We start from the raw sequence: 13,520 nt of genomic DNA on the forward strand, positions 1-13,520 counted from the left end.
TGCATAATGCCACTGCATCTGTGCGCCTGTAAAAAATAGGTTCACTGTTCTCAGCGGATCTTGGGAAGAGTTCAAGAGAGCTGAGACATTGACGAATAATTCAATTTTTTCTCTTATTTACCAGTGCTTTTCTGTGTTTGTAAATGAAGTCTTCGGGTGATTTTGCCCATTTTGGAAGAACAATATCTGCTACGTTCTCGCTAGTCATCTGCAGGCAACCGAGATCAAAACCTAGAGAAAAGGAGGGTCACAGAATCAGGAAGTTAGAGATAAAGACATTGAGAGTTGTAAGGTAAAACATCATGAGATGGGAATGTGTAAGGAGTTACCCTGTGCAGGGCTGTAACAAGAAGGGGAGGTGTCCTTGTACTCCTGTTAGGTAAAACATCATGAGATGGGAATGTGTAAGGAATTACCCTGTGCAGGGCTGTAACAAGATGTGAATGCATCCTTGTACTTACAAGATAAGAGAGACATTGATGGATTGAGAGGCAGGAAGCTAGCAGGGAAAGGATAGCAACAGTTTTAGTCATTGGACAAGTAATGATATGATGATGTTCTAAGCACGTATCCAAGGGTATAAAAAATCATCATTTTGCTGATAACGGCAGAATGCATTCTCCGACTAACATTGTTAGTTGCAAGTGTTACAATCCGGTAATAAAGAACAAAGAACCCTGATTTCGACTCAGTCTGGTGTTTGTCTCACTCATTCATGAACAAAGCAGACCTAACAGAGTGTGAAATAGAGACATGGAGGTGAACAGATGGGTGATGGAAAAAAAGGGATTAAAAAAAGTGATAGAAAGGAAGTGAAGTGATAGACAATGTCAGAGAAAAGGAAACACAGAGAGACAGATGGAAAAAAGCTGAAAATATACAGATCTTTGAGTTACAAAAATTTCCACTCACGAAATTCACAAATCACCACACAAAAATCTTGGATACAGAATAAAATTTACTCCCATGGAACTTGTTTGGAAAATATAGTAAATAAATCAACTCCAATATTTATCTTTCTTTCAATTTGCATTTCATGATCTGTGCACTGATAATGGGGCTTTGCATTACAGAAAATTGTGCTATGGGAAAGCAAGACTCTACAATAAAAAATGAAAATGACCTTCCATCAGTGATTTCTTCCTTGTTACTCCTCTTTCTCTCATTTAACCACTGTTAAATACTGTAGAGGGAACATGCAAAAGTTGGACCAATCCCCTCCGCAATACTCATTGGTGGCCTCACAGAAATTTTGAAACCTTTGCTGTGCAGTTCTAAAATGGTTAATTTTAACACCATCATAAATAAGACCAGGAGGCTATTCAGCCCATCAACTTTGCTCTGCCATTCAAATATGGCTGATGTATTTTCCTTTCGACTCCATTCTTCTGCCTTCTCTCTTTGATTCCTTTATTAATCAAGAACCTATCAACCTTTGCTTTAAATATACCCAATGACTCAGCCTCCACAGCAGTCTTTGGCAATAAATGCTCAAATTCACCACCCTCTCGCAGAAGAAACTTCTCATTCCTGTTCTCAAGAGATATTCTTCTATTCTGAGGCTGTGCCCTCTGGTCTAAGACTCTCCCAATACTAGAAATAACTTTTCCACATCCACTCTATCCCTCTAGCCCTTTCAATATTCACTGTATTGCGATAAGATCACCCTCATCATTCTAAACTGCAGCAAATACAGGCCCAGAGTCATCAACGCTTCTCATACATTAACCCTCTCATCCCTGGGATCATTCTCATAAATCTCCTCTGGACCTTCTCCTTAGATATAGGGCCCAAAATTGCTTTCAATGTTCCAAATGTGGTCTGGCCAATGCCTTTATTTTCTAGTCACCTCAAAATGAATGCTATGATTGAATTTACCTTCCTTAACTACTGACTCATTGTGCAAATTAATCTTTAGGGAATCCTGCATTAGCTTTCCTAAGTCTCTTTAGACCTTCACTTTGTAAATTCTCTTCCTATTTAGCAAATCTTAATTATTCATTTTACCAGTTTGGATGGACCACACTCTATTCCACCTGAAACTCCTTTGTCCATTCTCCCAACCTTTCTGAGTTCCTCTGCACACTCCCTGTTTCCTCCATACCACCCACCCCTCCACCTATCTGATTATCATCTGGAAGCTTGACCACAAAGGCATCAATTCCATCACCTAAATCATGTACATTTATCATGAGAAGTAGCAGACCCAGCACTGACCTCTATGAAACACCACCAGTCACCAGCAGCCAGCTAGGAAAGGCCCCCTTTATTCCCAATCTTCTATCCATGGATGCTACGGGACTTGCACATTTGTGTACTGCAGTTCACTCGCCATTGCTTTGTTCCCCATTACCATTTCTCCAGTATCATTTTCTAATGGGCTGATGTCCACTCTTGCCTCTCTTTTGCTCTTTATATATCTGAAAAATACTTTTTAATTTAATTTAGACATACAGCATGGTAATAGGCCATTTCGGCCCATGAGTCCATGCTGCCCAATTTTCATCCAATTAGCCTACACCCTCAGTACATTTTAAGTAGTGGGAGGAAACTGGAGCCCCTGGGGAAAACCCACATTGGCTTGGAGAGAACGTACAAACTCCTTACGGACAGTGCAGGATTCAAATCCTTGTCCTGATCGTTGGCGCTGTAAAGGTGTCGCGCTAACCACTACACCAACCGTGCCGCCTTGGTGTCCTCTTTTATGTTATATTTCATCTTTTCTCCCCTTATTGCCTTTTTTTTGTTGCTGTGTGTTGGTTCTTAACCCTTGACCTACCCACTAATTTTGGCATGATCATAATTTTTGCCTTCTTTGGTTTCCTTTGTCAGCCCTGGCTGCGTCACCTTCCTTTTCGAATGCTTCTTCTCCCTTGGGATGAAATGATCCTGAATCTTACAAATTATTCCCAGAAATTCCTGCCATTGCTACTCTACTGGCTTGCTTGCTAACCCAAATCAATTTTGACGAGCTCCTCTCTCATACTTCCATAGTTATCTTTATTCAACAGTATTACTGACACATCCAAATTGAGCTTCTCAAACTGCATTATAAGCATGATCATTGAAGATATCAAGGCCAATTTTAATTCTGGATGATTCTCAATGGGCTAGTAATATACCAATCAGAACCAGTCATGATGGAGTCAGTATTTGCTTGTGCAAAGACTGCAGAAATCATTTACAGTGCTAAGTAAACTTACAGGGCACAGGCCTTAATTTTAATTCCTGCCATATAACACCACTATCAAATGTTTTTTTAAATTTCATAAGCCAAAGGCCCACTTGCTTTTGTTCCATTCATGTTTAAATGGTTGCAATGCACTTTGCTGTATTATAAAACCATGAAAAGGGAATTATGAAGTATCCTATTATATTTCTTAATACTTTAATTGTTTTATTGCATTGAAAAGTAAAACCAGGCTAACATTAAAGATGAGAACCTTAGTGTTTTTAAGAGTCAGTAGCTCTGCCTACCATTCTGGTTTTCCAGAAATTCTGGGAAATAGAAGAATTCTGGAGTTAGCTCCTTCACATCAACAGGGTTCTCTATCCGGACCTGCCAGGCTGCAGGGATTGAGTGGAACTGACGGTCTGCACAATCAAACCTGTGGGATGCAAATATTTAACAATAAAAGAATGTGACATTTTATCAGTGAGCATGGAGAATAGAGCTCATTGTTCACACGAGATATTAGTAAGTGTGTGGCTGCAGAGGCTGCAGGACGTGAATCCACGAAAACTTGGTGATTTTTGGGGGACTTTCTTTTGCTTCTTTCTCTGGCTGTAAGAAAAAACTGTACCCAGCAATTTCTGCTGATGGCGAATCTTCCTTATGGCAGACTGAAGCAAATTTTGTGTAATTTTACACAATATGACAATAAAGTAATGTTGAATCTTGAAGTGCTCCAGAGCCAATTCTTATTAACTTTTATCCAAAACTTCACTATAGGAGCATCTTGCTTTAATAACGAGACATGTAGCGACTATCTTCCTATAATAATCACCTGGAGAACCTGTTTATGACTCGTTCAACAAAAAAATTCCATGACAAAGTTGAATAAAGTTTTCCAAGGTTTATTAGATCTTACTTATCAACTTTGATATATGATTAACAGATACTTAATAGGTTACTTGACATGTCACTTGAAGTGGTCAATCAAGTTTCAGATCTATTCCAAGAACCTCCATCTTTTCAGAACAAAGAACAATTCAAAATTGACTTTCTTACCTCGAAACCATAGAGAGAGACCTTGGTCTCACAGGCTGCAACCCGAGAAACACTCAAAAGAATGCAAAACCCACTGGGCAGCCCAAGTATACAAGTGATTTTAAGTTATTTTAACCCTTACAAGGCAGTATATTTTGCCATATAATTTCATGTAGGTGAAATGCTGTTACATTACAATTATTCTTTTGTTCAGAATTTATGTTCATCAGAATGAACCCTTTTACTATTGTGAACTGGATGTATTCCATTTTGGGTTGCTTGATTTGGTAAAATACACTCTCCATTTGTAATCTTAAAGGAAATAGACTACAATATAGATATAGAATAAAGTTCCTTCCGCACTATAATTAAATACCAGGTGAAGGTATAGAAACAGCATAGATACAAAGTAAAACTTAATTTATACTGTCACATTAAACACACACGGTGCCATAGTTGGGACAGCAATTTGAAGCCAAATTTAGTGACCGCTTTGCTCTTGTGAACCTCAACTTCAGCAGCAGATTTTCTTGGACTATTCCGCATTGGATTTCCATTTTCCGCCACTAATCAATTTCTACGACCTTCACATGACAGCAACTCATGGAAGCTCCAATGAACCCAGCCTTGGCAACCTTCAGAAATTGTTTTATTATAAAGATCCTCATCGCCAGTTGTGTGGAAAAACCTTTCTCAATTTCATCCGAGAAGAGCTTGGTTTAACTTTTAGATTACGATTTTTATGTTGGATTGTGAATATAAAGACATTAAATAGAAGCACGAAGAGGTGATATTTCCCCACATTTCAGCTCCATTACACAAAGTCACAGCTGATCCTTTTGGATAGATTAAAATATCTTCCTTTTGGATAACATGGAATGTAATTCAGTGCAATTGACCTCACTTTGAACTATGAGGAAGAACCTCCAACACATAGAGAATGTGCTCACCTCCCACTCTGTAGTTGGATGTGCAAGGTAGTGAAAGGTTCAGTCCGGATCATGTAGTGCATGACTCCAGCTGCATTGGAATAGTGTGTACCGTAGTGGAATTTATCAATATTTCCTGTGGGATCTTCAAAGCTTTCATATCTGAGTGATGAAAAAGAGTTATATCACTGGCCTTTTCTGCATCACATTTAATTTTCCAAGAATTAATTATTTGCCTCTCTCCAGAATTATCAGGAAGTACATTCTTCTTTCCTTTCTTTATTCAGAGGAATACATTCAGTTTTTCAACATCTCCAGCTCATTTTATTATGAGACAGTTCACAGACCTGGATTAGTTACAGCAGGGACCTCAATCTCTAGTGGCAATCTCTAGATTCCACATAGACCAGGTCAGATCCAACAGAACTGGAGTGGATGCACATCATTCTTAACACTGAGAGAACCTCTAAGAGGATGATGGTGCTGATCTATACAACAACTTATTTACCTAGCTTTCTCTCGATATACATCGATCAATTAATTCAAGACAAAAATATCGATTCCAGGTTTGAAAGGTCTATTTGAATTAGAGCCTAAGAAAGAGAATTCCAAAATTTTCCACTACCATTTGTGGAGAAGAAATAGTCCCTAATCTAGTATCTGAATTGTCTAGCTCTAATATAACTGTTTTATAACCCTACAGCACAGATACAGGCCCTTTGTCCCATCAAGTCCCTGCCATCGACTGAATCTAGACCGTAGCCTTCCATACCCCTCCCATCCACATACCTATCCAAATTTCTCTTAAATGTTGAAATCAAACCTGAATCCACCACTTCTGCAAGCAGTTCATTCTACATTCTCACCACCCTGTGTGAAGACATTCCCCTAATGTTCTCCTTACACATTTCACCCTTAACCCATGACCTCTTGTTCTTGTCTTCCCAACCTCAGAACCTCAGCCTCATAATTTGGTATCTCTCTTATCAAATCTCCCCTCATTCTCCGACACTCTGGTGGGGGGGTGGGGGGCACAGTTTGTGTAATGATTAGCATGTACGTTCTCCCTGTAAACTGCATTGGATTTCCCAAGGTGCTCTGGTTTCCTCCCGCCCTCTAAAAAATGTAGTGCTGTAGGTTAATTGCGGGGAATTGAGCGGCAAGGTTTTCAATGGCTGGAATTGTCTTCTAACATGTTGCAAATAAATTCTTTAAAAATAGTTCCAACTTATTCAAGTTCCAGTGACATTCTTGTAAAATTCCTCCAACTCTTTCAATCTAATTGATATTTTTCCTGCAAGTAGGTGTCCAAAACTGCATACAATATTCCAAATTTGGCTCCTTCAATATTTTGCACAACCTCAATGTAACATCCCAACTCTTGTACTCAGTACTTCGTTTTCTGAAGGCTAATGTGCCAAAAGGACACTTTACCCTCCCCTGTCTATCTGTGATTCTAATTTCAAGGAATTATGCATCTGTACTCCCAGATCTCCCTGTTCGACTGCAGACTACAGTGTCCTCCAGATTACCATGCAAGTCCAACCCTGGTTTATCCTCCCAAAGTGCAACACCCCCCCACTTATCTATATCTATTTTGCAGCCCATTTTTCTGTTGGGTTCAGATTCCATTGGCCATTGTTAACTACACTTCCAATCTTAGTGTCATCTGCCAGTTTGTCCAAAAAAATCCTTTGTAGCTGCCATTTTTAAATTCCTCAATAATTTCAGTCCTTAATTAAATGCCCCTAAACCCTCTAAACTGAAGAAAATTACTTAATTTCACAATTTACCAGTGGCATATTTTCAATTTTTTTTCCTTCTTGAGGGTGCCAATGCTCATCTGAGTTAGGTACTTTGATTACCAGCAGCTCTCTTGTGCCACATGTAAGAGGTCAGCTTTCATCCATGAGACTCAGAGGTATGAGGCCCATCACTGAATAAGGTGTTACTCAGCCTGTTTCTGTCAGCTGACAACTATGAGCTTTCCCTTTTCAGCAAGAGCTATCATTAGTTAACAGTTTGTTCTGCTCTCTCTCACCTTATGGCTAGTGATATGACCCATTGTTTATTACACAGAAATTATCCAAGCAAATAAAAAGGGAACAAGTATCAACTCACTTCTCCTTTACATCCTTTGCATGCTTATCATTTACCACTCCAATTGGGCGCGAGAGATCTCGGAAGACACTTGGATTGCTCAGATCCAATTCCTCAGATGTGTAGTCACAGATGATCCATGGAAACTGAGATAAACACAATAAAGTTCAGAAATAAAAAAAAACAAAGCCTTCCTGTAGAGCTCGTCGAAAGAACCAAAGACTTGTTGATCCAAACCAAGGCTTTTATTAGCAAAAGACCGGAGCTCTTCACAGGTGGCCGACCAGTCCGGAATGATCCGACCTGGCTAGGGACACAACCCTTTAAGGCCCAGACAATAGGTGTGGCTTAGCTCTCAGCCAATTGCTGTAAGCACAGTCTAGATACAGTAACTATATACACTATGTACATTGGTGATAGATCTGTACTATCACATTCACCCCTTCTTGGAGAACTGACCCTGGGAAAAAACAAAAACGAGGGAGAGAATGAAAGGAAGGGGTAGGTCAATGACTGTAGCGGTCAGGGGGTCTGACCATCCGGCGTAACCGCCGTGGTGCCGGGATTGGGGTCGCTGGAGTGGTGTCGCCAGCGGGCTCGTCGGGTGCGACTGCTCCGTCGCTCAATTCCCCAGTCGTGTTGTTGGCGGGGTGGCCCGGGTCATTGGGGTGCTGTTGGTCCTTCTGTTGTGGCACGGGGCCTGGTTGGCCACGGGGGTGGCTGTGGCGGCGGCAGCAGCGGCGGTAGCGGCGGCCCCGGGGGTGTCTGTGGCAGCGGCAGCAGCGGCGGTAGCATCAGCCTCGGGGGTGTCTGTGGTGGCGGCAGCAGCGGTGGTAGCGTCGGCCCCGGGGGCGTCTGTGGCGGCGGCAGCAGCGGCGGTAGCGTCGAGTGTTCCGCACGGGGGCGAGAGGCGGGCCAACACCATGGTTGCGAGGGTGGGCTGCCCCTTCCGGGTTCGGCGTCTCCGTGACGTCAGGCGTTGCTGTGCAGGGGAGCCCTCGCTCTCATTGGATGAGAGCTCTGGGGAAGAAGAGTTTGAATGGGATAGTGGCGATTGGGCTTCACACGAGGCACTGTGTTTGCTGGTGGCCATTTTAGACCTACAGACTGCAGCAAAGTGGCCATTTTTAAGGCACTTCTGGCACTTGGCTTTTCTTGCTGGACACTGGGACCTGCTGTGCTTGTCCCTCCCGCAGAAATAACATTTCGGGTTCGCACAGGGCAGGGTAGCAGCAACCGACAGGCCGGCAGGATTTCGGGGGGTGGTAGGGTAGAAGGGCACTCTACTCACATCAGAACGAGGGGTCCAGTCCCTAGAGAGCTCGGTGGATTTTAAGGCTGCATCCTCCATTGTGATTGCAATCCGGGCCACGTCCTCTAGTTTTTCTACCCCTTGTTCGAGCAAGCGCAGCCTCACTTCATTCGATTGGAGCCCGGCCACATAGGCATCCCAGACGAGATCATTTGTGATCTCGGCAGCAGTTTTGTCCACACAGTTACAGTCCTTGCCCAATGCCTTTAATACTTGTAAATATGCCCTGCTGGACTCGCTGGGCTGTTGCTTCCTCGACGCAAGCACGAGCCGGGCATGAACTCTGTTCACCGGTTGATCATACAGTCCTTTCAGTACCTTTATGGCTGCGGTGTAAGTGGTCTCATCCTGGATGTTCTCGTAGACTCTCAAGGACACCATAGACGGCAATGCTGTTAGACGCTGGTTATCCTCCTCCACCTCAATGAGTCTCAGGAAGTTTTCAAAGTTCAGCAGCCAGAAGTTAAAGGCTTTGAAGGCTGTAGCTGACCGTGGGTCGATATCAAGTTTTTCTGGCCGAGTTAAACGCTCCATGCCTTTCAAAAAAAATTCTTTTGCTAATAAAATTGTAGAGCTCGTCGAAAGAACCAAAGACTTGTTGATCCAAACCAAGGCTTTTATTAGCAAAAGACCGGAGCTCTTCACAGGCGGCCGACCAGTCCGGAATGATCCGACCTGGCTAGGGACACAACCCTTTAAGGCCCAGACAATAGGTGTGGCTTAGCTCTCAGCCAATCGCTGTAAGCACAGTCTAGATACAGTAACTATATACACTATGTACATTGGTGATAGATCTGTACTATCACACTTCCCTCTTGTAGATTCTGTCTATTTTTAAAAAATGCAAAATAATAACTCCATGAATTTACCGTAAAAAATTAAATTGCTGGATACTTTCATTTTTTAATGTATTTTATGTATTATATATTTTGTGCATTCTGAAGCCTATATTTTAATTGTCAGAATTTAAATCAGTAAACTACACAACATGAAGTAGCAATATCACTCCAGGAGAGTAGTGAAAAATGAGCAGGTAGAGGAAGCTTTACTCAGTACCTAATCTGTACTGTGCTTGACCTAGGAAATGTAAGAGATTTACCTTACTACTTTGTACACATCATCTGAGCATCTGATATTGATATCTGTCCACTTTCACTCCTTTTGAGTGCTCATAAAGATCTGAAATTTTGAAGTTCTTTGATTAAGAGCTGTGTACGCTTGACAAGATGAGTATTGGGGTTAAAGTGGAAGGGTCGTCAAAACTCACCATTCTTTCAAGAGTAAACTTACCACTGGGTATTGTGACAAGTCATTATAGGTTCTTCCTGCAATGGTGTTGAGTTGCATTAGGTACTCAAAGTTGGATATCTTTCTCTGAACCCATTTCTGAAAGAGAATAGCAGCATTTATTACACTGTCAGCAAAGTCACGAGGAGTAATCTCTTTTATGCAAAGTGACTTACTGCACAAAAAAATTATAGAGTTACAGTTGAGGTATCAATCTGAATTTAGTCGTGAGAAATACAATGAATTCTGGAAGCTTCACCATCATTAAGTTGTACAGCATCTGCACACACACAGTTAAGTACAAAAATAAAGCAAATGCTCTTTGAGCTGCCCTGATCCTTGTGAAGTTCAAATGAGCCAAAATCCGGCATGAAATTCTAACGTTCATGCAATATGAAATTGGGATACATGTCCAACAAGCATTGAAGGAAGGTAGAGATTTTCTGTTTGATTTTTAATGGCTCAGAGCATTTTAATTAATACCTTTCAATGTACCTCACCATGATGGCCAAGAAAGAACACCAGCACCTCTATTTTCTCAGAACCTGAGAAAATTTAGCACATTACCTATATCCCACACCAACCTCTGCAGATGTACCATTGAAAGTGTCCTGTCAGGATTCAAGGTATGGGGACTGTTCCATCTAAGACTTCAAGAAACTGCAGAGAGTTGTGAATGAAGCTCAGTTGATTACAACCGCTTTCCCCAATCAACTACACCTATTCTTACTGCTGCCTTGGATAAAGCAGCCAACATATTAAAGGACTCATTACTCCATGGCAACAGTCAGTTTCCCTCTTAACATGGGAAATTTCTGGTGTATTTTTGTTGAATGACAACATTGTCTGACTGGTTTAATGCAACCTAGATTGTATACCTAAAATGGATGAGAGGGGGGGGGGTGGGGGGGTGGCTTGGGAGGAAGGAGGGGGGGGGGGGGAGAAAAAGTCACTGTATATGTGTGAAAAAGAAAAAGTGTATATCATGGCTAATGTGATTTATGGTGTGAAAAATAAAAAAATTTTAAAAAACATGGGAAAGAAGAATCATGATTGTGAGACCACATACCACTGTATTCAAAGACATCACCAAAATTCATCACCAAAATTGTGGGACACGAGGCGCAGCGGCCACTTCGGCTCTGTACAATGGTGAAAACCCCAACCCATTATTGTAACAATATGAATATTTGGGGAGAATTTATAAGATTTAGAGTAGGTCACATACATTCACACATTTTAAAACAGATTTTATTTGAAAGACTGAAGAATTTACATTGCAGAATCTCTGGAGAATGGAAGCACCTTCCACAACTAGGTGTTAATCAACTTCATAAAATGCTTGCCCATTGTCTTGTTGGAGTCATGCTGTCTATCAGTATCCTTTCTGCAAAGTGCTCATAGAAAGGTCACTGGTGGATTTTGTTGATCTAACAACATATGGGAGCAGAAGAAAGAACTCCTGTTGTTTTGCTCAGGAAGGTGGGGATTTTGCAAGACGTGAGTCACATGCTCTCTTTAGAGTTTCAGTTGGAAGAGAGAGTTAACAGCTCAGTCAGTTAGTTTGTGGGACACTGACAAGTAATTGAAAAAAAACTGTTTAAAACTGATGAAAGCAAGTTCCAGAGCAGTAGATGGCTGGAAGTGCTATCTGTCTGATGTTTCTCTTGAAATAGAGGAAGGGATGGAACTCTGTAGTAACTTGAAGAAAGACGTTACCGTCTAGAAAACCCTGATGGGGCAAATTTCATCAAGGAGACCCTGAGGTGACTAGTGGTGGTACCTCAGTTGTGGAAATCCTGGAGCAACAAATATCTCTCTCTGCAAACCCTGCAAGAACCTTCCTGAGTGGTAAACATTTACCTTTCAAGCACCAAGCCTGGTGAACTTTATACATGTTAAATTCTGTGTACAGTATGGTGATTGCCTGCAGCCAGAGAACTTGGAAGAAGGAGAAGTGAGATTGAACTGTGAACCAAAGAACTTTTCTTGAATTTAAACACACATAACATACACGTGCGCTTAGAATTACAAGGGGATTATTTGGGTTAGTTACGTATAGAGTTAAGTTAATGTTTGATTCTATTTTCATGTTTGAAGTTGATTAAAAATAACTTTTGGTTTGAAAGCCACTTGTCTTTGTGAATGTCTATCGCTGCTGGGTTTTGGGGCCCTTTGGGGTCATAACATTATGTATTATGTTTGATTGTGCAAGTTGCAAGAAACGAAGAAATATGAACCAGACTAATCAATTAGAGGATCGGACTGATAAAATACTGAGCAGTTTTAACATACTGAACAAAGGGAGCCAGACAACAGCAAAACATGCACCAGATCACTGGAGACACATGGGAGGCTGTAAGAAGCACTGAGAGAGAAATTAGAACTGTGGCAAGTGGGATAGCATTTGGGTTAAACTGAGAGTTAACTGATTCATTCCCACATCCCAATAACTTACATTTGCAAATGAGGTGGTTGGGAGCCATGCACTTCTGTTTTCTCGCTCAGCACTCCAAATGGCTTCCCATGAGTCTCCAGCAATCCGCTGTACAGTTTACTGCAGTCTGGTTCGCTTCCTTCAGTAAGTTAAAACTACTCAATAATTTACTAGTCTAATCCTCCAGTTTTAAAGTACAGGTCATATCTCTTATTTTCTCTATGTTTTGGTTTGATGACCTTTCTACCTACCTTGGCCACACTGATTGCCACAGTTTACATTTCTCCTTCGGCAAATGAAGTATTTCATTATTCCTGCAAGGTTCAAGACAGCCATCACCATCCCAGTACCAAAGACGCAACAGTAACAGGCCTCAATGACTACTAGCCATTGGTACCGACTTCCATCATTATGAAATACTTTGGACATCTGGTGATGGAACGCATCAAAGTGCACTTCCCAGAGACACTGAACCTATTTCAATTCACTTAGAGATGGAATCATTCCACTGATGATGCTATGGCCTTGTCTGTCAACTCCAACATGTCCCATCCAGAGAACAACAGTTTGCCGTTCATTAATTTCAGCCCGGCGTTTAATATGATTACATCACAGAGGCTGAACATCCTCTCTGTGACTGGATTCTGGGCTTCCAAACAGAAAGACCACAGTTAGTCTGGATTGGCTGCAGAACATCGAGCATCATCCTGCTGTGCACTGGCGCACCTGAAGGCTATCTGCTCAGCCCACTCTTGTTCATGCTATTAACCCATGACTGCAATGCCAGATCCAGCTCCAAGAGAGTCATCAAGTTTACAGATGACACAACAGTAGCGGCCTCATCAGCAACAAGAATGAGTCGCACTACAGAGAAGAGGTGGAAAATCTCGTGAAATAGTACGAGAGTAACAACCCGAGACTCAACATGGACAAGATGAAAGAGATGATCATGGACCAGGGACAACCCCCCTCCATTATACATCGACAACTCTGTAGTAGGGAGTGAAGAGCACTTAGGAAGTGACCTATCCTAAACACAAAATATCTCCTCACGTCAGGAAGGTGCAACAAGGACTGCACTTCCAAAGGTGGGCAAGGATACTGACCACCATTCTGTTAACTTTCGACAGGAACTCTATCAGGTACATCCTGGTCAGCTGCATAACAGCATGGTACAGTTGATGCAGAGCATCAGATTGGGGGTCAATCCACAGGACCATAAGAGTGGCAGAGAGGATCACTTGG

The 13,520-nt window shown here is 41.8% G+C and overlaps 1 protein-coding gene across 8 annotated transcripts in view; it reads right to left on the reverse strand.

Annotated features, from left to right (window-relative positions):
* The window catches only part of nbeal2 (neurobeachin-like 2), a 279,397-nt gene that overhangs the window by 46,738 nt on the left and 219,139 nt on the right, over nt 1-13,520 (reverse strand). For all 8 annotated transcript variants that reach the window (XM_069922096.1, XM_069922092.1, XM_069922097.1 and 5 more), the window contains 5 exons: nt 9,842-9,937; nt 7,261-7,385; nt 5,161-5,301; nt 3,478-3,608; nt 122-231 (listed from right to left, as the gene is read on the reverse strand). In XM_069922096.1, the coding sequence (XP_069778197.1) occupies nt 122-231; nt 3,478-3,608; nt 5,161-5,301; nt 7,261-7,385; nt 9,842-9,937 (603 nt within the window). The remainder of the gene's footprint in view (nt 1-121; nt 232-3,477; nt 3,609-5,160; nt 5,302-7,260; nt 7,386-9,841; nt 9,938-13,520) is intronic.

The sequence above is a fragment of the Narcine bancroftii genome, chromosome 2, assembly GCF_036971445.1.
Source record: "Narcine bancroftii isolate sNarBan1 chromosome 2, sNarBan1.hap1, whole genome shotgun sequence".
Classification (NCBI taxonomy): Eukaryota; Metazoa; Chordata; class Chondrichthyes; order Torpediniformes; family Narcinidae; genus Narcine; species Narcine bancroftii.